General features: G+C 36.4%; 3 protein-coding genes across 8 annotated transcripts in view; 1 reads left to right on the top strand and 2 right to left on the bottom strand.

The window, feature by feature from the left end:
• Window positions 1–16,861, bottom strand: part of LOC125668521 (ribonuclease H1-like) — a 27,943-nt gene extending 11,082 nt beyond the window's left edge. Inside the window, exons 1-7 of the mRNA XM_056161375.1 lie at window positions 16,708–16,861; window positions 13,883–13,971; window positions 11,851–11,981; window positions 11,363–11,478; window positions 9,133–9,273; window positions 6,820–6,988; window positions 810–1,090 (exon numbers count right to left, since the gene is read on the bottom strand). Of these exons, the coding sequence (XP_056017350.1) occupies window positions 810–1,090; window positions 6,820–6,988; window positions 9,133–9,273; window positions 11,363–11,478; window positions 11,851–11,981; window positions 13,883–13,963 (919 nt within the window). The 5' untranslated portion in view covers window positions 13,964–13,971; window positions 16,708–16,861. The remainder of the gene's footprint in view (window positions 1–809; window positions 1,091–6,819; window positions 6,989–9,132; window positions 9,274–11,362; window positions 11,479–11,850; window positions 11,982–13,882; window positions 13,972–16,707) is intronic.
• LOC130054137 (uncharacterized) lies at window positions 9,419–11,424 on the bottom strand. Of its 2 annotated transcripts, none has more exons than XM_056162703.1 (2): window positions 11,311–11,424; window positions 9,419–10,173 (listed from the first exon to the last, which is right to left on the bottom strand). In XM_056162703.1, exons 1-2 carry the CDS (start codon window positions 11,317–11,319, stop codon window positions 9,559–9,561), a joined length of 624 nt encoding a protein of 207 aa, XP_056018678.1. In that variant the 5' UTR covers window positions 11,320–11,424; the 3' UTR covers window positions 9,419–9,558. The 2 variants fall into 2 exon arrangements, with proteins under 2 accessions (XP_056018678.1, XP_056018677.1); XM_056162702.1 differs by having other exon boundaries at window positions 9,419–10,632; window positions 10,913–11,352.
• Window positions 16,798–20,973, top strand: part of LOC125668520 (uncharacterized) — a 12,448-nt gene continuing 8,272 nt past the window's right edge. For 2 of the 5 annotated variants that reach the window (XM_056162700.1, XM_056162699.1), the window contains exon 1: window positions 16,818–16,949. In XM_056162700.1, coding sequence (XP_056018675.1) covers window positions 16,898–16,949 — 52 coding nt within the window. In that variant the 5' untranslated portion in view covers window positions 16,818–16,897. Of the gene's footprint in view, window positions 16,950–20,174; window positions 20,929–20,973 lie in introns of those variants that run through there. The other 3 variants (XM_048902757.2, XM_056162701.1, XM_056162698.1) reach the window with 3 other exon arrangements.

The raw sequence follows: 20,973 nt of genomic DNA, 5'->3' as shown, positions 1-20,973 counted from the left end.
ACCTTGTTACCGACAGAGAAACCCTACAATCTTCGGTGTTCTCTTATCTGTTCATGAACCAACCTACTATACTTATTTATGACATGAATAATTATAAGAATCTTGAATATAATCTGCTAAAGACACTAGATCATGTTTTCAAAGCTGTCCATTTTTTTCTCACCATAAATCCAGTCATAAAACTTTTTAGACTGTGATGCACGCTGATATTTTGAAAATGTGGGAAACATGTTTAACGAGATGTCTCGTTAACTCAGTACCTGATATCAAGGTAAGATTAACGAGATGTCTCCCGTTAACTCGGTATCTGATATCAAGGTAAGTTTAACGAGATGTCTCCCGTTAACTCGGTACCTGATATCAAGGTAAGTTTAACGAGATGTCTCTCGTTAACTCGGTACCTGATATCAAGGTAAGTTTAACGAGATGTCTCCCGTTAACTCGGTACCTGATATCAAGGTAGGTTTAACGAGATGTCTCTCGTTAACTCGGTACCTGATATCAAGGTAGGTTTAACGAGATGTCTCTCGTTAACTCGGTACCTGATATCAAGGTAAGTTTAACGAGATGTCACTTGTTAACTCGGTACCTGATACCAAGGTAAGTTTAACGAGATGTCTCCCGTTAACTCGGTACCTGATATCAAGATAAGTTTAACGAGATGTCTCTTCTTAACTCAGTACCTGATATCAAGGTAAGTTTAACGAGATGTCACTTGTTAACTCGGTACCTGATATCAAGGTAAGTTTAACGAGATGTCACTTGGTCATTCGTTACCTGATATCAAGGTAAGTTGTGACACTACATACCTTCTAAATCAATTTCACTCTTTTTTGAAGATGAAGACCAGCTCGAATACTGCCGATCATTGATGGAATATGGAGTGCTCCGGACTCCTGATGTGTACTTTTTCTGTTGTGGGTTGCCAGACTTCCCACAGTAACTAGACAAGGAATCCTTAGTTTGAGCTGAGGAAGTAGAACAGCTTCCATCGTCACTTCCATTCACAAAGGCTTGAGCTTCTTCAACAGAGTTAAATTTCTTGTACCTTGCTCCACCGTATCCATTTACCTGTTCCTTGCAGGAATCCCTGAAAAATAAATAAACAGTGAATATTCTACAGGAATCCCTGAAAAATAAATAAACAGTGAATATTATACAGGAATCCCTGAAAAAATTAAATACATAGTGAATATTCTACATAGCAGGAATCCCTGAAAAATATAAATAAACAGCGAATATTTTACAGAGCACACTTGTCATGTACTGGCATGATGCATAAAGTGCAACCCCACCCCACCCCACCCCTCCCACCCCCATGTAGACACAGTGATGTCAGATCTACACATGTAATATAGATTTATAACAAGATGTGTTTGTGAAACACAAATGCCCCCGATAATGGTCAATTCTGAAGATGGCCAAGGTCACAAGGACAAATATCTTGGTACCAGTAGAAAGAAATGCTTATGTGCAATATGAAAGCTCTAATATTTACCATTTTATAGAAGTTATGACCAATGTCAATTTTTTAAAAAGTAGGTCAAGGTCATAAGGTTTAGTACCAACGAAAAGGTCTTGTCACAAGGAATATTCATGTAAAATATCAAAGCTCTAGCACTTACTCTTCAAAAGTTATTAGCAAGGTTAAAGTTTGTAAAAAGTAGGTCAAACTCCAAGGTTGAGATCACAGGATAAAAAATGTTGGTACCCACGGAAAGGTCTTAATGTCCAAAGGAATACTCATGTGAAATATCAAAGATCTAGACTAGCACTTACTGTTCAAAAGTTATTAGCAAGGTTAAAGTTTCAGACAGAATGACAGACAGGACAAAAACAATCTGCTCCCCGATCTTCGATCTCAGGGGCATAAAAAGTTGTATATATATACTATAGGCGGTAAAGTATGTATTTCTTTACAAGAAGCTAACTCCATATCTGAAAATCACAGGTTAGTTTGTTCGATATCTATATCTTGTCTGGGTAAGATTTTTTTTATCAATTTTAATACAAGTATTTCATCCCAATGCAAACAAAGACCTTGTACTAAACTCTTTTTTACACCTGATAAGTCAATGACCACATCAATACCACAGTACTTGATTTTCTGAATGCGCCCAGATGATACTGATATGTTTCAGTATTTAGAATCCTGTGGTTCATGGTTTTTGAAAGAGGGAGTTATTTGGTTCTTTTACGATTACAGCACAATTACAAGGTTGACAAAAAATATAAATAACTGTACATGTGACTCTAGAAATATGTCCATAGGACATGAATGCCCTACCCCATGGGACATTAGTAATGCAATATGAAACAAGAGGCCCATGGGCCACATCGCTCACCTGAGTCACCTTGGCCCATATCTGAAGACTTTCCATATATATTTGCATCAGTAAAACCTTAGTCCCTATTATGGCCCAAACTACCCTTTGCAAACGTGAATCTACACTATGTCAGAAAGCTTTCATGTAAATGTCAACTTCTTTGGCCCAATGGTTCTTGAGAAGAAGATTTTTAAAGCTTTTTCCTATATTTGTATGTAAAACTTTGAACCCCTCCCCCCACTTGTGGCCCCATCCTACCCCCCGGGGCCATGATTTGAACAAACTTGAATCTGCACTATGTCAGAAAGTTTTCTTGTAAATATCAGCTTTTCTGGCTCAGTGGTTATTGAAAAAAAGATTTTAACTATATATTTGTATGTAACACTTTGATCCCCCTTGTAGCCCCATCCTACCCCTGGGGGCCATGATTTGAACAAACTTGAATCTGCACTATGTCAGGAAACTTTCATGTAAATCTCAGCTTTTCTGGTTTAGTGGTTCTTGAGAAGAAGATTTTTAAAGTTTTTCCCTATATATTTGTGTGTAAAACTTTGATCCCCCCTTGTGGCCCCATCTTATCCTCGGGGGCCATGATTTGAACAAACTTGAATCTACACTATGTCAGAAAGTTTTCATGTAAAAATCAGCTTTTCTGGTTCATTGTTTCTTGAGAAGAAGATTTTTAAAGATTTTTCCTATATATTTGTATGTAAAACTTTGATCCCCTATTGTGGCCCCATCCAACCCCAGGGGCCCATGATTTGAACAAACTTGAATCTGCACTATGTCAGGAAGCTTTCATGTAAATTTCAGCTTTTCTGGCTTAGTGGTTCTTGAGAAGAAGATTTTAAAAGTTTTTCCCTATATATTTGTATGTAAAACTTTTATCCCCCCTTGTGGCCCCATCCTACCACCGGGGGCCATGATTTGAACAAACTTGAATCTGCAATATGTCAGGAAGCTTTCAGGTAAATTTCAGCTCTTCTGGCCCAGTGGTTCATGAGAAGAAGATTTTTAAATGACCCATATATTTTTTCACTTTTGTGATTATCTCCCCTTTGAAGAGAACCTGGCCCTTAATTTGAACAATTTTGAATTCCCTTCAACTAAGGATGATTTGCATTAAGTTTGAATGAAATTGGCTTACTGGTTCTGGAGAAGAAGATTTTTTAAAATTTTCAGTGTATTTTTACTGATTTGCTATTATCTCCCCTTGGATAAGAGGGTTGGCCCTCATTTGAACAATTTTGAATCCCCTTCACCCAAGGATGATTTGTGCCAACATTGGTTAAAATTGGCCCAGTGGTTTTGGAGAAGAAGTTGAAAATGTAAATGTTTAACAGACAGACGGACAGACAGACAGACGACGGACAAAAAGCGATCAGAAAAGCTCACTTGAGCTTTCAGCTCAGGTGAGCTAAAAAACAAACAGGGATCTATCGGTACTTTCTCATATGGCCCGATATTCTGCCCCATTTGCAATGGAAATAGTTTGATTTTTTCTGTTTTGTGGAAACTATTAAAATACTTACCTTTTTTGTTCTTTTTTTTTTTTTATGTTTTTAGAAAATTATGCAGATTAAGAATGACCATACTCACCATAGGTGGTGATTATGGAGAAATATCTCCTTCATGTAAAAAAAAAACGTTATTGCTTTTCAATAGAGAAAGTTGCTGCTATTGTTTTCAATAGAGAGAGAGAAAGTTGCTATAGTTTTCAATAGAGAAAGTTGTTGCAATCTTTCTTACTCACCTTATCAATGAATTTGAAGAGAAATGCAGAGTTTTCACAATAGGGAATTCACTTTGTTGTGTTAGTACCAGGGTTAAAATCTTTATTGAACTTAGTCTGGTGTGGTGCTAGCCTTTATCAGGTTGGGAACACTTTCTCTATAGCAAGATATTCTCGCTAAAACGCGATTATCCCTCTTTAGCAAGAAAGTAAACATTACCATAAACAGGTGATTTGATGTCTTTATTGAAAATAATGGCAAATCCCGTGCAATATGATGAATAAGTGCGACACACACTCAACATGACGCGAATTCTTTCTATAAAATTGACAACACAGTCGAGAAATTGCATATCAAAGTTGCTGCGTAAGGGGGAAGCAGTCTGAAATCCAATACACATTGTGAGTGTTTTTGTTTTGATTAATACATTTGTAGAAGACTGAAGTATCAGACATTTTAGCACCTTTTCTTCTTTTCACGTGAAACATGAAAAGATGTACTTAACAGGCATTTTTCTCAGTTGTATGGGATATATTTACTCTTGCTAGAGAGAAAAAACCGCATTGTCGCGAGAATATTTCACTGTAGCAGGGATTTATTCAGCTTTTATATGTTATTACCCATTTCATATTTAAGGGGAATTTTTGAGAATTCAATCATGAACTTCCTCCTGGGGAGGAGGACATTCTCAGATCATAATATCTAAAAATAGGCACATCAATTGATTGGTTACTGAATCTTGTTTATATTGCAAGAATTTGATAATTATAGAAAAATACTTAGAATATACATGTATAAAATGATTTTTGTTAAAATTTCCATACATTTTCATGTAGTTTCTACATTTCAAGGGGAATTTTTACCTGTGGAAGGGGAAATATTCATTTGTTGTCAGAGGGGGAAAGGTACCCTTTACCGGCAGTAAAAAGAATCTCAATAAATCCCTGTGTAGGGGAAGTGTTCCCAACCTGTTTGTACAGGTAAATCTGAGTTGTGTTCAAGTTATCTCACAAATGTATTATACAATATAAAGAGAACCTTTGAAACAGTCTTCCAATCTCAATTGTTATTTACTCTAAAAGCTTTTATTATATACAGTTAAATCCCCCTTGTTTAAAAATCATGGTATCACACATAAATAAAATAGAAAACCTTTCAAATATTCTTCCTTATCAATCCAATGCATCATTTCTATGGCAAAGTGAGGTGTTCTAACTTAAAAACGTCACCTTTTTCCTTATTGTTTTTTTTTTTTATCTTTGAACTTTTTGAATTATTTCACTAGTTATGAATAATATTCAAATTTATCAAAATTCTAAGAAAATTGCTGTAAAGATAAATAGCAATTTTGCATTTGTTGAATGTTGCTTTGCTTTAAGTAGAAAGGTTTTCAATACAAACAAAGGGGAAAAAAAGCAATGTATATTCAGTATGTGAACATAAAATGCAGATCCTCATTTATATACATGGATATCACAAACGGTCATGACAAACACTATATATGTCACAGCCATATTCATAAAGGGGCAAAAAATTACTCATTAATTGCTTTGAAACTGCGCTATCCACCAAACAGGGAATAGTGAGGTCAAGGTCACAGGGAAGGTCATAAAATAATGCCACAGTTGAAGAGCTACCAGTAACCACTAATATGTATCAGTCAACTGTGTAAGAGCTTTCGTAAACATATTGACAATAGTTGCTTTGAAACTTAGCTAAACACCAAATAGGGAAAAGTGAGGTCAAGGTCAAAGGAAATGTTAAGGTAAAAAAATATTCATGCAGTTGATTAGATGTAACCAATATGTATCAGCATACAAGATTTGATAAAAATATTTTGAATAGTTTCTTTGAAACGCAAATTGTGACGGAAGGAAGGATGGAAGACGGACATAACAAACACTACATATATACCCTACACCCCGGCCAAATTCATGGAGGGACATTAAAGTCTCAAGCAAAGTTGTGGAAAACTGCCGGTCATGCCGGCAGAACCGATTAAAAATGCTTGTGACCGGTAAATACGCCATCAATGTCGGTCCAAATGACCGGCCTGTTTCTTTGGTTTTGTTATTTTGTTTCCTGTAAGCATCGGCGCATTTTACAGTGCAATTATCTTATAAAACTAAAATGCGATTGCGTAATACTTTTTCCTTAAATGAGATCGAGGCTGATTGAAGCGAAACCAGCATGACCCTTTACAGCTGGAGCGAAACCAGGTAAAGAAAACGTAAACTAACAGATGAAGACAAGGTTAAACACGAAAGATCTCAACAAAGAAAATTCAAACACAATTGGACAGAGGGGCGGGAATGGTTGAAATTCGATAGTGTTAAAATGACATGCAGTATTTGCATTGACACTAACAGCACTGTAGGCTGCGTACCAAAGAACCGCTTACAAAATTTTATCGCCAGCTCAACAAATTACAAGTACTCTTCTATATAACAGATCATGAAAATTCTGTTCTTCACTGAAGAAGTGTAGAGATTTCACTAGCATAGAAATGGAGACTAAATGTAATTATGAAGTATAAAGATGTTTAATAAAGTAAATAAATGTTGTGTACTTTTTGGTTGGTTTTTTTTTTTTTGTGACTTTAGATTTCGGACTGGCTTAAATCACTTCGGACTGGCTTATATTGCCTTCTTGTCAGTCCAAATGTTTTCCACAACTCTGGTATGCAGTATACCGACGTTTTACTTTTAAAAAGTTACAATATTCAATACATGTAGGCCTATCTGTAAAATTAGATTTACCAATCATTAAAAATCCCTACGTTACGTCCTCGTCTCACAGCATAAAACGGCATACTTCCTTCACCAAAAAGTTTCTGTACACTGACGCGTATCGTGGTGCTGATGAAAGGAATAAACAATGGACGGCTGGCCCATCTGGTCAGCATATCACAACGAGAGCAGACACGCCGTCACGGCATGCGGCATTTGTTTCCAAAACTTCAATGTTACGCTTCTCGGTCATATCACAGTAAGCTTATTCATTCATACAGAACTGAAAAGAAAAAACTTGATCAGCCTGTCGTTGTTGTCCTCTCATTTACTTTCACTTTTGATTCAGTAGTCTGGATCATTTAGGCGTTTATGCTCCCCATGGGGATTTGTTATAACCCAAACGTCGGGATGCTCCAAACTAGTGTACAAGTTAATTTGAACATAAATTCATTCGATTAGTAATTATAATCTAGAAAAAGAGATGGATTCAGTGGTCAAAAATACATGTCCATGTTTGTCAAAATTCCTTGTTCTACATTTTTCATAAACTTCATTTCAAAGGATTTACTCTGTTTTTGTATTGCTTATAATAGCAATACGGGATTGATAATTAACTGTTCGTTATCTTAGAACTCCTTCATTCAATGGCAGTATATACTCTTTTTCCAACAGTTAATTATTAGATTAAATTCTAATTTTAGCGATACTATGGAGCACAAAATTAACATAAACTCAAATAATTGAAGACATCTTTAATGATTTGAAGATATTATAAATCCATTTAGTGTTTGAAACTGCAATCTCTTCAAATAATTAATTATATCTTCAATTCTGAATTAATGAGTGCATTAATTGAATTACATGGTGCATGATAGCGTTATAATTATTCTGCTGAATTGATGTATGTGCGCTATTATATTTGAATTGTTGCTCTCTTCAAATGAATTGATAATCAATTGATGCACACTACAATTCAAATGAAGAGAGTAATATAATTCAATTAATGCACATATCAATTTAATTAATGCTTGCAATGATTGAATTATTGCTCTCTTCAATTGAATTAATGATATCATTAATTCAATTGATGTGTGCAATAATTCTTTTACAGAGAGGAACTATCTAATATCTACAATGCTCTTATCAATATTGAATTAATACATACATTAAAATCAATTCTTACTCTCATCAACTGAATTAATGTGTACATCAAATTAATTATTGCTTTCATCAAATTGAATTAATGAGTACATAAAATCAATTATGGCTCTCATCAGTTGAATATTGATGCGTACATAAAATCAATTATTGCTCTCAATTGAATGAATGGGCATTGGCACCCAAAATTGAACTTTAGCCAGGAGATTACTTCAAAATTAAATATTTTACACTTTTCAAAGAGATTGTAAATCACCAACTTTCACAAGGGACAAGATTCCTTTTCTTTTCATTAATTCCACATCAAACCAAACTACATGAATTTCGTAATCTTAGAAATAAAAATGGCTATCGTTGTATTTCTAGTCGTTATTCTATCAACAATTGAAATTTTGACCTTGACATTTGACTTCATACATCTACCTTTGTACCAAATACAGAGTCTACCTGCAGTTTGAGTTTTCATCAATGTCTGAGGCCTCTCAGAGTGCCTCTGTCCTGAACATGAAGTTTGTAGTTAATAAATACTGAAGTTATCATGTTGTAAAACTGAAATTTATTATCTCATTATTACCTTGAAAGCTATGAATATGAAGTGGGTAGATTTAAATCAGATATAAAAGTTTTGCATTACATTTCAGTCTTGTTGAAAAGACAGACACAGTTATCAAAGTATCAAAGGGCTTCCACATTTTTAATGTGCGGCTCTAATTATAAATTACCCAACATTTTTAAAAAAAATGATGAAATCAAAATCATCGATTATATTTCATTTATTCAAGACAAATAAGAAAATAAATCAATCGAAGAACATCTAATATACTATATATTCTTCATACAAAATAGTGTACACATCTTACACAAAAACAAAGTTCTCACTTCCTATCAGTAGACAGAGTTATTGTAGACACGCTGATCTTCAAAATATATTAATTAAATGTCCTGCATTGCAAATATGAACAGAATAACAGAATATCCGGTATACTTCTGATAATTATATAGATATATATACCAGACAAGGATTCACCAATCAAAAGCTGCCTACGTACGCATTCAATACAGGATATATATACCAGACAAGGATTCACCAATCAAAAGCTGCCTACGTACGCATTCAATACAGTACATTATCACACTAAGATAAACAATCTGTGATGTCTTCCTCTCACCACCATGTTGTTTACAGGAATATGTCATGGCCCTTGCTGACTGCACTTGCATCTTTTGTCTTCAGTCTTCCTTTCTCTATGCTGTCAAATGTTGGGAGACCGTGGGGGAGATTCAGCAGGGATGACTCCGTGTCCAGGACTCTATCAGCCTCCTCTGTAAAAATCAAAACAATATTCCACATCTAGTACATTTTATGTGCATATATTAATCTGTATAACCTTACTGATCACAGATAATAGGGAGGAATGGGGGGGGGGGGGGGGGGGGCGGGGGGGGGGGCGGGGGGGGGGGGGGGGGTCTGAAGAAGTGAGGGGAGGTAACATTCATTGAAAAGTCTGGGAGAGAAGATCAATTGTGGATCCACCCCAAAACTCTTACAATCTTATATTGATTGTTTGATACCTGGCCATTCATAATTAATATTCTTCAAAAAAGTTTTTATCCTAGTATTATGAAGATAATGACCCTCTCCCATCTACCTAAGTATTCCGTAGAGAAGAGATGAATAACGCAGGGACCTCTCTCATCTACTCCAGTACAGATGAGATGAATAACATGGGGACCTCTTTCATCTACTTCAGTACAGAAGAGATGAATAACGCGAGGACCTCCCCCATCTACTCCAGTAGAGAAGAGATGAATAATGCGGGGACCTCCCCCATCTACTCCAGTACAGAAGAGATGAATAATGCGGGGACCTTTCTCATCTACTCCAGTAGAGAAGAGATGAATAATGCGGGGACCTCCCCCATCTACTCCAATAGAGAAGAGATGAATAATGCGGGGACCTCTCCCATCTCCTCCAGTAGAGAAGAGATGAGTAATGCGGGGACCTCTCTCATCTACTCCAGTAGAGAAGAGATGAATAATGCGGGGACCTCTCCCATCTCCTCCAGTAGAGAAGAGATGAGTAATGCGGGGACCTCTCCCATCTACTCCAATAGAGAAGAGATGAATAACGCGGGGACCTCTCCCATCTCCTCCAGTAGAGAAGAGATGAATAACGCGGGGACCTCTCCCATCTACTCCAGTAGAGATGAATAATGCAGGGACCTCTCCCATCTACTCCAGTACAGAAGAGATGAGTAACACGGGGACCTCTCTCATCTACTCCAGTACAGAAGAGATGAATAACACGGGGACCTCTCTCATCTACTCCAGTACAGAAGAGATGAATAACGCGGGGACCTCTCCCATCTCCTCCAGTAGAGAAGAGATGAGTAACACGGGGACCTCTCCCATCTCCTCCAGTACAGAAGAGATGAATAACACGGGGACCTCTCTCATCTACTCCAGTAGAGAAGAGATGAATAATGCGGGGACCTCTCTCATCTATTCCAGTACAGAAGAGATGAATAACACGGGGACCTCTCTCATCTACTCCAGTAGAGAAGAGATGAATAACACGGGGACCTCTCTCATCTACTCCAGTACAGAAGAGATGAATAACGCGGGGACCTCCCCCATCTCCTCCAGTAGAGAAGAGATGAATAACGCGGGGACCTCTCCCATCTCCTCCAGTAGAGAAGAGATGAATAACGTGGGGACCTCTCCCATCTCCTACAGTACAGAAGAGATCAATAATGCGGGGACCTCCCCCATCTACTCCAGTAGAGAAGAGATGAATAATGCGGGGACCTCTCCCATCTCCTCCAGTAGAGAAGAGATGAGTAATGCGGGGACCTCTCTCATCTACTCCTGGACCAGTAGAGAAGAGATGAATAACGCGGGGACCTCCCCCATCTATTCCAGTACAGAAGAGATGAATAACACGGGGACCTCTCTCATCTACTCCAGTAGAGAAGAGATGAATAATGCGGGGACCTCTCCCATCTCCTCCAGTAGAGAAGAGATGAGTAATGCGGGGACCTCTCCCATCTCCTCCAGTAGAGAAGAGATGAATAACGTGGGGACCTCTCCCATCTCCTCCAGTACAGAAGAGATGAATAATGCGGGGACCTCCCCCATCTACTCCAGTAGAGAAGAGATGAATAACGCGGGGACCTCTCCCATCTCCTCCAGTAGAGAAGAGATGAGTAATGCGGGGACCTCTCTCATCTACTCCAGTAGAGAAGAGATGAGTAATGCAGGGACCTCTCCCATCTACTACTCCAGTATAGAAGAGATGAATAACGCGGGGAACTATCCCATCTACTACTCCAGTACAGAAGAGATGAATAACGCGGGGACCTCTCCCATCTACTCCAGAAGAGATGAAATATTAGAAGGAAGGTTTACTTACGTCGCATTCTCTCCACCTTTGATCCGTAAGCAAGGTCATACTGGTACCCTAATATGAAGGTCAGCGGCAGAAGAGGAGCAATCATACCTTTAGCTTTCCCCTTTGTTTTCATATTCCTGACAAAATATCAGATGTTTTCAAATTAAAATTCACCTTTCTTCTCTAATGTCTAAAACTTCTTACAGTTACTTAAAAAATCTTGTTTCCAGGACAATAAATTTATCACATCAGGTACATAGTTAAGAAAAGAGAATGCAGTTTATGGTGCTTCAATAAAAATTTTATATTCTACAAAATCTAATACATGTAGCTAGCTACAGCTCATGTCATGTATTTTCATGTACTTTCTACTTTCATTTTGCATTCTAACAAAAATATTTGTCTTGTCTCCATGTTGTTCAATGATTCTGCAGATAAATACCAAACTTTGGTCGTTTTCTAACACTTCTTGTGTCTTTGAGGTTAATTCAGAGTACCCCACAACTTACGCTAAAATGGCAAATGTTGCATAAGTTCCATAGAAAGCACCAAACCACTGGAAGATATCTCGTCCTCTAGCTACCATCATGGCCATTTGTTTTTCTCTCATCTGATTCTGCATCTGAATCTGCCTCTCCATCTGTCAGCAACACAATATTCCACATGAGATATTTATACTTATGATAATACATTGATAAGGCAGAAAACATTAGCACTTGGGTACTGTAAACCATCTTTTATTTGCATGCAAGAAATTTTCATGAGAGCCTCATTTTCACAAGTATTTTTTGCCATGAAACCGCTAGTTCTTTAAAGGCTCTTGTACTTATTTCAGATTATATTTGTCGTGAAAATTAGCCGCCATGAACCAGTTCATCACGTATTCTTGTAAATAGCGGAATAAAGTCGTCATGAATAAATGTTTGTTTACAGTATCCTTATGCTGTGCGAAGAACTCTCCTCTGATAATGACAAACCAGTATTTCCTTAATAGACACGCATTTATCTCCCTTAGAACAATACGACAAACTAGGTTCTTATGCCAGTATTTCATAGATAGATACACATTTATCTCCCCCTGAACAATAAGACAAACTGGATTCTTATGCTGGTATTTCATAGATAGATACATATTTATCTCCCTTAGAACAATAAGACAAACTGGATTTTTATGCTGGTATTTCATAGATAGATGCACATTTATCTCCCTTAGAACAATAAGACAAACTGGATTCTTATGCCGGTATTTCATAGATAGAAGTGCATTTATCTCCCTTAGAACAATACGACAAACTGAATTCTTATGCTTGTATTTCATAGATACACATTTATCTCCCTTAGAACAATAAGACAAACTGGATTCTTATGCTGGTATTTCATTAATAGATAGAAATGCATTTATCTCCCTTAGAACAATATGACAAACTGGACTCTTATGCCAGTATTTCATTGATGGATAGACACACATTTATCTCCCTTACAAGAATACGACAAACTGGATTCTTATGCTGGTATTTCATAGATAGATACACATTTATCTCCCTTACAACAATAAGACAAACTGGACTCTTATGCCAGTATTTCATAGATAGGTACACATTTAACTCCCTTAGAACAATACGACAAACTGGACTCTTATGCCAGTATTTCATAGATAGATACACATTTATCTCCCTTAGAACAATACGACAAACTGAATTCTTATGCTGGTTTTTCATAGATAGATACACATTTATCTCCCTTAGAACAATACAACAAACTGGATTCTTATGCTGGTATTTCATAGATAGATACACATTTATCTCCCTTACAACAATACGACAAACTGGATTCTTATGCTGCTATTTCATAGATACACATTTATCTCCCTTAGAACAATACGACAAACTGGACTCTTATGCCGGTATTTCATAGATAAATACACATTTATCTCCCTTAGAACAATACGACAAACTGGACTCTTATGCCGGTATTTCATAGATAAATACACATTTAGCTCCCTTAGAACAATACGACAAACTGGACTCTTATGCCAGTATTTCATAGATAAATACACATTTATCTCCCTTAGAACAATACGACAAACTGGACTCTTATGCTGGTATTTCATTAATAGATAGAAATGCATTTATCTCCCTTAGAACAATACGACAAACTGGACTCTTATGCTGGTATTTCATTAATAGATAGAAATGCATTTATCTCCCTTAGAACAATACGACAAACTGGACTCTTATGCTGGTATTTCATTAATAGATAGAAATGCATTTATCTCCCTTAGAACAATACGACAAACTGGACTCTTATGCTGGTATTTCATTAATAGATAGAAATGCATTTATCTCCCTTAGAACAATACGACAAACTGGACTCTTATGCTGGTATTTCATTAATAGATAGAAATGCATTTATCTCCCTTAGAACAATACGACAAACTGGACTCTTATGCTGGTATTTCATTAATAGATAGAAATGCATTTATCTCCCTTAGAACAATACGACAAACTGGATTCTTATGCTGGTATTGCATTAATTACTTACAGTTAGCTGGTTCACTTCGAGCATAAACTTCTGGTTTTTCTTCAAGTTCTCGTCCATGGCTTTTCCCATTATAGACCCCATGGTTAACTCTGTTAATTGAATGGACATTTAATAAAATTGTAAAGGAAATTTTATTTTATTGTACAATTTTTAATGCAATGGTATTAAAAGATCTTAAGTTAATTTGTGTCTTCAGAGGTGAAGACATTAATACTGGGGTAGAAATGTGGCAGTCAGCTGAGTTTGATTCCCTGTGGCTAGCTAGCTCAGTTGGTAGAGCACTTCAACACTGTTCTATTGTTACAGTGATAGTCCAACACGGGCATCAGAAACCACCACCACCCCCACCAACAAAAAGATTCCACAGCTGGTAAAAATTGCATTGTGGGACAGAGACAGATCACCCTCACTTGTGCAGCACCCGACTAGAGAGAAGGGACCTGGGTTCAAATTCTGGTCTAGTCCATGGCATTTTTTCCATTCCTGTTACATTTGGAGTCATATATACCAACCAATAGAACTGACAGGCGAGAGATATGCCAGGAATTAGAAATTCTGGTGTCAGATGTGATTTCGGGAGTGAAGACCCTTAAAAAAGTATGGTATGAATAGCTCCATACACAAAGAATGGAAATGCAGATTTCCGGTTCTGACATATTTTCCATTTGTCCTTTCTAAAAAATTTCCTTTTCAAACTGTCTAGATTTCTTCTACCCCACTTTGCAATCCTCTACAATAGGTAAGTATCTTTAATATGTTACTCTTAAAAACGTTTGTCAGCATTTCCTTTCATAAACACAAAAATGAAAGTAAGGTGGCTCAACTCAGATACTGTACATACATTTGTAACTGTAGCTTCTGATAATTAAATCAAAACAATATACCTAAAGGACTGCATATACTAAGGGCTCTGTTTGCCCACCAAAAACGACATTCATGCTTTGTGTCAAAATTAAGTGTATTTTGTGCAAAAATCATAAAGCAACTCGGTTGTTTGGTTAACATGATGTAGAACAGGAGATCTGGGTACCCATGCCATGACATAGAACAAGTCCGAGATCTGGGTACCCATGACATGTACAACAGAGAAAGATTTGTAACTCTAATTCCAGGGTGTCCAATTTTGACAACTACAAAAGCGAAAGTAAAGGCACTTTATACTGCATTTTGTTCTTTTTAAGTCTCCTCAAATGATTGGATGGTATTTTCTCTCAGTCTCTTAGATTCTGTATCTAATTGGATAATATTTCTCTCAGTCTCTTAGATTCTGTATCTGATTGGATTATATCTGTCTCTTAGATTCTGTATCTGATTGGATGATATCTCAGTCTCTTAGATTCTGTATCTGATTGGATGATATCTCTCAGTCTCTTAGATTCTGTATCTGATTGGATAATATCTCTCCCGGTCTCTTAGATTCTGTATCTGATTGGATAATATCTCTCAGTCTCTTAGATTCTGTATGACTGTATCTGATTGGATAATATTTCTCTCAGTCTCTTAGATTCTGTATGACTGTATCTGATTGGATAATATTTCTCTCAGTCTCTTAGATTCTGTATCTGATTGGATTATATCTGTCTCTTAGATTCTGTATCTGGCTGGATAATATCTCTCTCAGTCTCTTAGATTCTGTATCTGGCTGGATAATATCTGTCTCAGTCTCTTAGATTCTGTATCTGATTGGATTATATCTGTCTCTTAGATTCTGTATCTGATTGGATAATATCTGTCTCTTGTCTCTTAGACTCTGTATCTGATTGGATGATATTTCTCTCAGTCTCTTAGATCCTCAGTATCCCTTGCTTGGGATATTAGAGGCAATTTCTAAATGGGGCAGTCCTTAGGATGAGACCGCAAAAACCAAGGCCCCATGTCACAGCAGGTGTGGCATGATAAAGATCCCTCCCTGCTCAAAGGCCATATAAGCACCAGGCACAGGCCTAAATTTTGCAGTCCTTCACCGGCAATGGTGATCGACGTCTCCATATGAGTAATAGATTCTTGAGAGGGACGTTAAACAATGTACAATAAATTCTTCGGCCAACAGTAACCGACTTTAACGTTAAATAATACACAACCAACCAACAACAATGAAGAGATGCCGATGCCAAACGACAGTCATGTACTTGTAGATTAAAATCAATAACAATAGATGACATGGCATATTCAAGCACTCACAATTCTATTACAATATGTCATATTATATGCATATATATTGCTATATCATGTTATTATTAATAAATTATAAATATTATCAATAAATTATATGCTGGTCTTTGTGACAATACATAATACCCCTTTAAGCATTAGGCCTATTTTAATAATTATTTCAATGGCGGAAATAAAACTTTCCTCCTTCCTTAATTAATACTAGGATGATGATGGGATCTGTGCAATAACACAAGAATTTAATCATGCATATATTTTGAAAGGCACAATATTTCCCATTCAGTCTGATTAAAATCAGACCCAGACTGTGTGAACGTGATGTTATTGGGGTCACCTAAGGTCATGTGGACTGTCATCATTGCAGGTATTAAATAAACAAGTAATAAACATGCTGTTTAGGTTCCATCATATAAAGAAGCGCAAGTCTCTTGTTATTGAGTTCATAAAATAGGTAAAGAAAACCATTTTCAAATACTGCTGCCCTGTGCAGAAGAATATGAAAGAGGCTGGTACTTTCATTAATGCTCGGAATTAAGTGCCTTTACTAAGGGGTGTACATTAGGTACTAGGAACAAATAAACTGCAGTAAAAATTTTCATGTAAATAAATGTTGAAGTCCTAGAATATAGACATTGAACTAGGCGTTAATTTACCGTTATCGTGTAACCTTCCGTTTCTCAAGAACGTTCCAATTCGTCAACTCCACAACTGTGCTGGTTGCCGTGAATCAAAACGAAATTATTAAGGATGAGTTAATGAAATCCTTTAAACCGGATGTTATTAATGGTACGATATGCTATGGCTACTCCCTGAGATGTGCGTTGTATTTAGATTGTTGCTAAAATGAGTGAAACGTCTCTATGGTACAGATATGCTGTTGTTGTTGTGATTTTAGGTGAGACAAGGAGAAGATAATCAAGATATTCTAGCACTAGTCTGTCCCTTATTCATAAAAAATGAATCGTGAAAATGTAGTTCCGAGTTGCAAAACTTCTTTTCTAGGGGAAATTTGGGTATATAGACCCACAGGCACTTGTTTCTGTAAATAAGTTATGATGTTTGTATTCTAACGATAACACAATGTACTTAATTTGAAATTACACCGAATATAACCTGAGAATGTCGGCCTGTTGAACTTTCAGGGAATATACGTCTATACGACTTAAATGTTCTTTTGTATGATAATTCATGAATTACAAGGCAGTAATGAGTACTGGGTTAATTCACATGGCCAATCAAATAATATGAAAGCAAGAAATTTATGTTAATATGTCTTACGGCGTGACCGTGTTTGAGGGCGAAGCAAAAACTATAGGCATTAGACAGGACAAAAAACCTGAAGTTAGCACGAGGACAGAGCTTTATCAAAGCATCCTAATTTTGGACATTTGATCCGCCTATATATTGAATGCGGGAAATATAATGCAATTGATGTAAACAGTGCATTGTGACGTTATATTCAGGGTCGGTATTTAGCAAATTTACAAATATAGGAGATATGGCACAGTCGCATTAATCGAGGAGTGATTATATATTTCTAGACGTTCCGTCCCATTATCAATCCTTCCCTTAGTCGATTTGTCCCATTTCCGATCCGTCCTAGACTATCCGTCTCATAGTTAATACGTCCCCTAGTCGATCCGGCCCAGAAAAAATAATTACTATGTTTTTTAATTTTCCAAGTGTTATTTGTTTAATACGGAATATCGGAACCATTATTTCGTCTCCGATTCCGTCCCGGTTTTAATATTTAGTATGTCCAACGAGATCACGTTTTTTGCGTGAACTTGGGCTACTTTTTCAGCAAACAAGCACATGTAACTTACTTACTATCAGATATAGTGAGTTTAGGGACAGTTTAGCGTCGTATTTGAAAGTTGAGGGGTGGGAAACAAAAGAAGAAAAAAAGCGGCACCCTTTATATTAATTTGAAAAATCTTAGCAAGAAAAGTTGTTCTGCTCATACTCCTAAATCGTAAGAGGGGGGGGGGGGGTATCCTTTAGTACATGTCAATTTAACCTTGCATTTACACTACCATTCACCGCTACTATTAACTATATCAAGTGATCAGCTACTAAATCGATCTTTGCATGTACTAATAACAAATGTATAATGTAATAATTTAACGTGATGTCAGGAAAGGGGGGTGTCTGGAGATCTTTTGTTTTGTCTCTGCTGCCAAACTTCAGTAATTTAATCCAATATCTCATGTTTTGGTACCAGGTCATTCATTTGCAACATTCTGAAAAATATTCTTCAAACCAGGCAGATATTTTTGTATCAGAATTGAGTTGCCTTTAGCCATCACCAATTTATATGTACAAGAGTTGCCCAAGTGACACATAATTTTCGCAACTTCTTTTTCTGAAGAGTTCCAAAAATTTTTAGTTCCGATATCCCGTATTCATCTGCGAATTTCTTCTGACATCAGGTAATCCTTTAATATGCTCTCTGGTATTTATGGCCTGATTGCAGATTAAGGTAACATATTTTGTGATGAAACAACCATTAAGCAACGAAATATTAATAAAATGGTAAAACTGTATTGCATGTATGATGCTGCCACTTTTTGCACCTTTCACACTCTAAATGCTTGCTGCAGGGGTCGGACCTCCTGGTGACAGTACTGGCATAGAAACTCCATTGTCAGAATGAGGGGCCATTTTGAAGATTGGCTTATACCCTTGGTTTCAAACAGTTGATCAAAAATATTCCTAAGCTCTGAGCAATTCTTTGAACTTCTTGAATTTTTATTTTTTAAACTTCTAATAGTTAGGTTACTGTAAGCTCACAATTAATAATCAAAGATTGCACAACAATACAGTTATAAAAACTCTAAAAGTGTTTTCACAATGATTAATGGACACAGGTTTACATTGATTGCTGTACAAACTTAAATAACGATGTTTTTACAATAATTAATGAGCACACCTTTTCATAACCAATTATACTGATTATTGCACTTCAAACAAAAATTATAAACCCTCATTTTGTGAAGATGATAAAGCCAAAGGGTTGTATAAACAATTTTGTTTACATACCTAACTCAGACAGTTATTTAAGTTTGATAATTAACTGCAATATGCATGCAAAAACATCCCTTTTTTCTTAAGTAATTAATCATTTATTATATCTTTGATAAAAAAAAATTTAGAGGGGCCGGATCGACTAAGCAAAATGGGCTGAATCGACCAGGGGACGGACCATCTAGGGACGGACCAACCGTGGGACGGATCGACCTGACACCATTATATATGATTAAGAAAATAAGATTTACATGCTATTATGGATTTTATGTAACATCTCAGAACGATGTGAATTAGGGTAGGCGAGATTCAAAATGGGGAATACATGTTCACTGGTAATATTTGAATCGACGCCATTGGGACCAAAATTTTCAAGTTCCATAGGTATGGTTTAATTTTTCATTGGTTTTCTATATTTTCCTTTTGAACATGTATAAATACGTGTTACCTATAGGGAGAGCTCAGCTCTCACTGCCCTCTATTATCAATTTTTTTCGACATTTTTAGAATTTGTAAACAACTATTCAGAAGTTATGGAATTGTTTTATTTTATCCTTAAAACAGTGTGTATTGGGATTAATCTCAACGAAATTCGTTGAGGCTGGATATTTGGACTGACACCTCTTCCGAATCTCAAACCAGTGTCAAACAAAGTGATTAGAGAAATCTTGCCTAAACTTTGGCAGCTTGCTGTGATGAAAATGGGTTTAACTGAATTTCTTGTCCACTTCAACTTTTTGCCGTAGACATCCTATTAACTTCATATCACAATGAAACATGCATTTCTTACCTTTACATGGTGTAAATCCCACAGTAAATAAAGTTGGCTATTTTTGAAACTGTTGCAAGTGGCCACCATTTCATATTTACCTTCTCTACACGGAAGAAATCCGATATACTATTTCATGATAGTTTGTACTATGATTGGAGATAAAGAACTTACTGATTGACAATTACTTTATACAAAGCATTTAAGCATAAGAATTGAAAGCAATAAAAAGAAAACCTTGTAATTTTTAACCAATCTATTTGAAGGTGTCCTAAACTATCGGAACTCTTCAGTACAACTGATAACCTATATTGTGAGGGGATTTCCCGCTTTGTAGAGGTCTTTTGTGTGTATTTGTTTCCTGTAATAATTTTAAAAGACTATTGATAATAATGATTATAGTAATATCAGTGTACGAAATTAGCGTCAGTCCTTTGGCCCTGCGCCGACATACACGTCGAAGGACTCGCGAATAGTACGACTAAATGGGTCCTTCTCATAGTTTTAGGCTGACACGGTTGCCAGGAATAAAACTTTACAACATGCGTTGGTTTATGCATTTAGATTACCTAGTTTATATCTATCCAGCATTTTGATTGGAATTTTTGAAATAAATGAACCAATGAGCATCCTTAAAGGTCATATGAAACAATTTCTAACAATGGTATTTTACTTTAAAAACATAAAGATGGGTATGAATGAAGGTCAAACAGCGTTTAATAAAAAATTATTGTCCTTGGATTGATAAGTAATAAAACTGTAAACTTGTACATAGAATGAATTTGTTACCCGCTTATTGTTCTTGATTATGTGTGTTTGTGACATCACAATGACCCATCGATGTAAACAACGCAATGAAAATAGTGTAGGCCTACCATGCCTACCATTTTGTTCAACGAAATATCTACTGCATTTAACGAATATGGACTAATTTTTGTTTTCTGACGAACTGCCTGATTTTGTGTTTCAACAATATCAGTTTAAACCAGTCAGGAATGATGCACGGCAAGCGAATAACATTCTTCAACAGAGGATGATATTGAAGAAGTCAACACTAGCTGAAGTATGGCCACTACCGGTAACAATAAAGCCGGTAGAAGGCCAATCTCTAAATTTTACAAAA

The sequence above is a fragment of the Ostrea edulis genome, chromosome 4, assembly GCF_947568905.1.
Source record: "Ostrea edulis chromosome 4, xbOstEdul1.1, whole genome shotgun sequence".
Lineage (NCBI taxonomy): Eukaryota > Metazoa > Mollusca > Bivalvia > Ostreida > Ostreidae > Ostrea > Ostrea edulis.
Note: the sequence above shows the minus strand (reverse complement) of the source record. Positions and strands in the feature narration are given on the sequence as shown.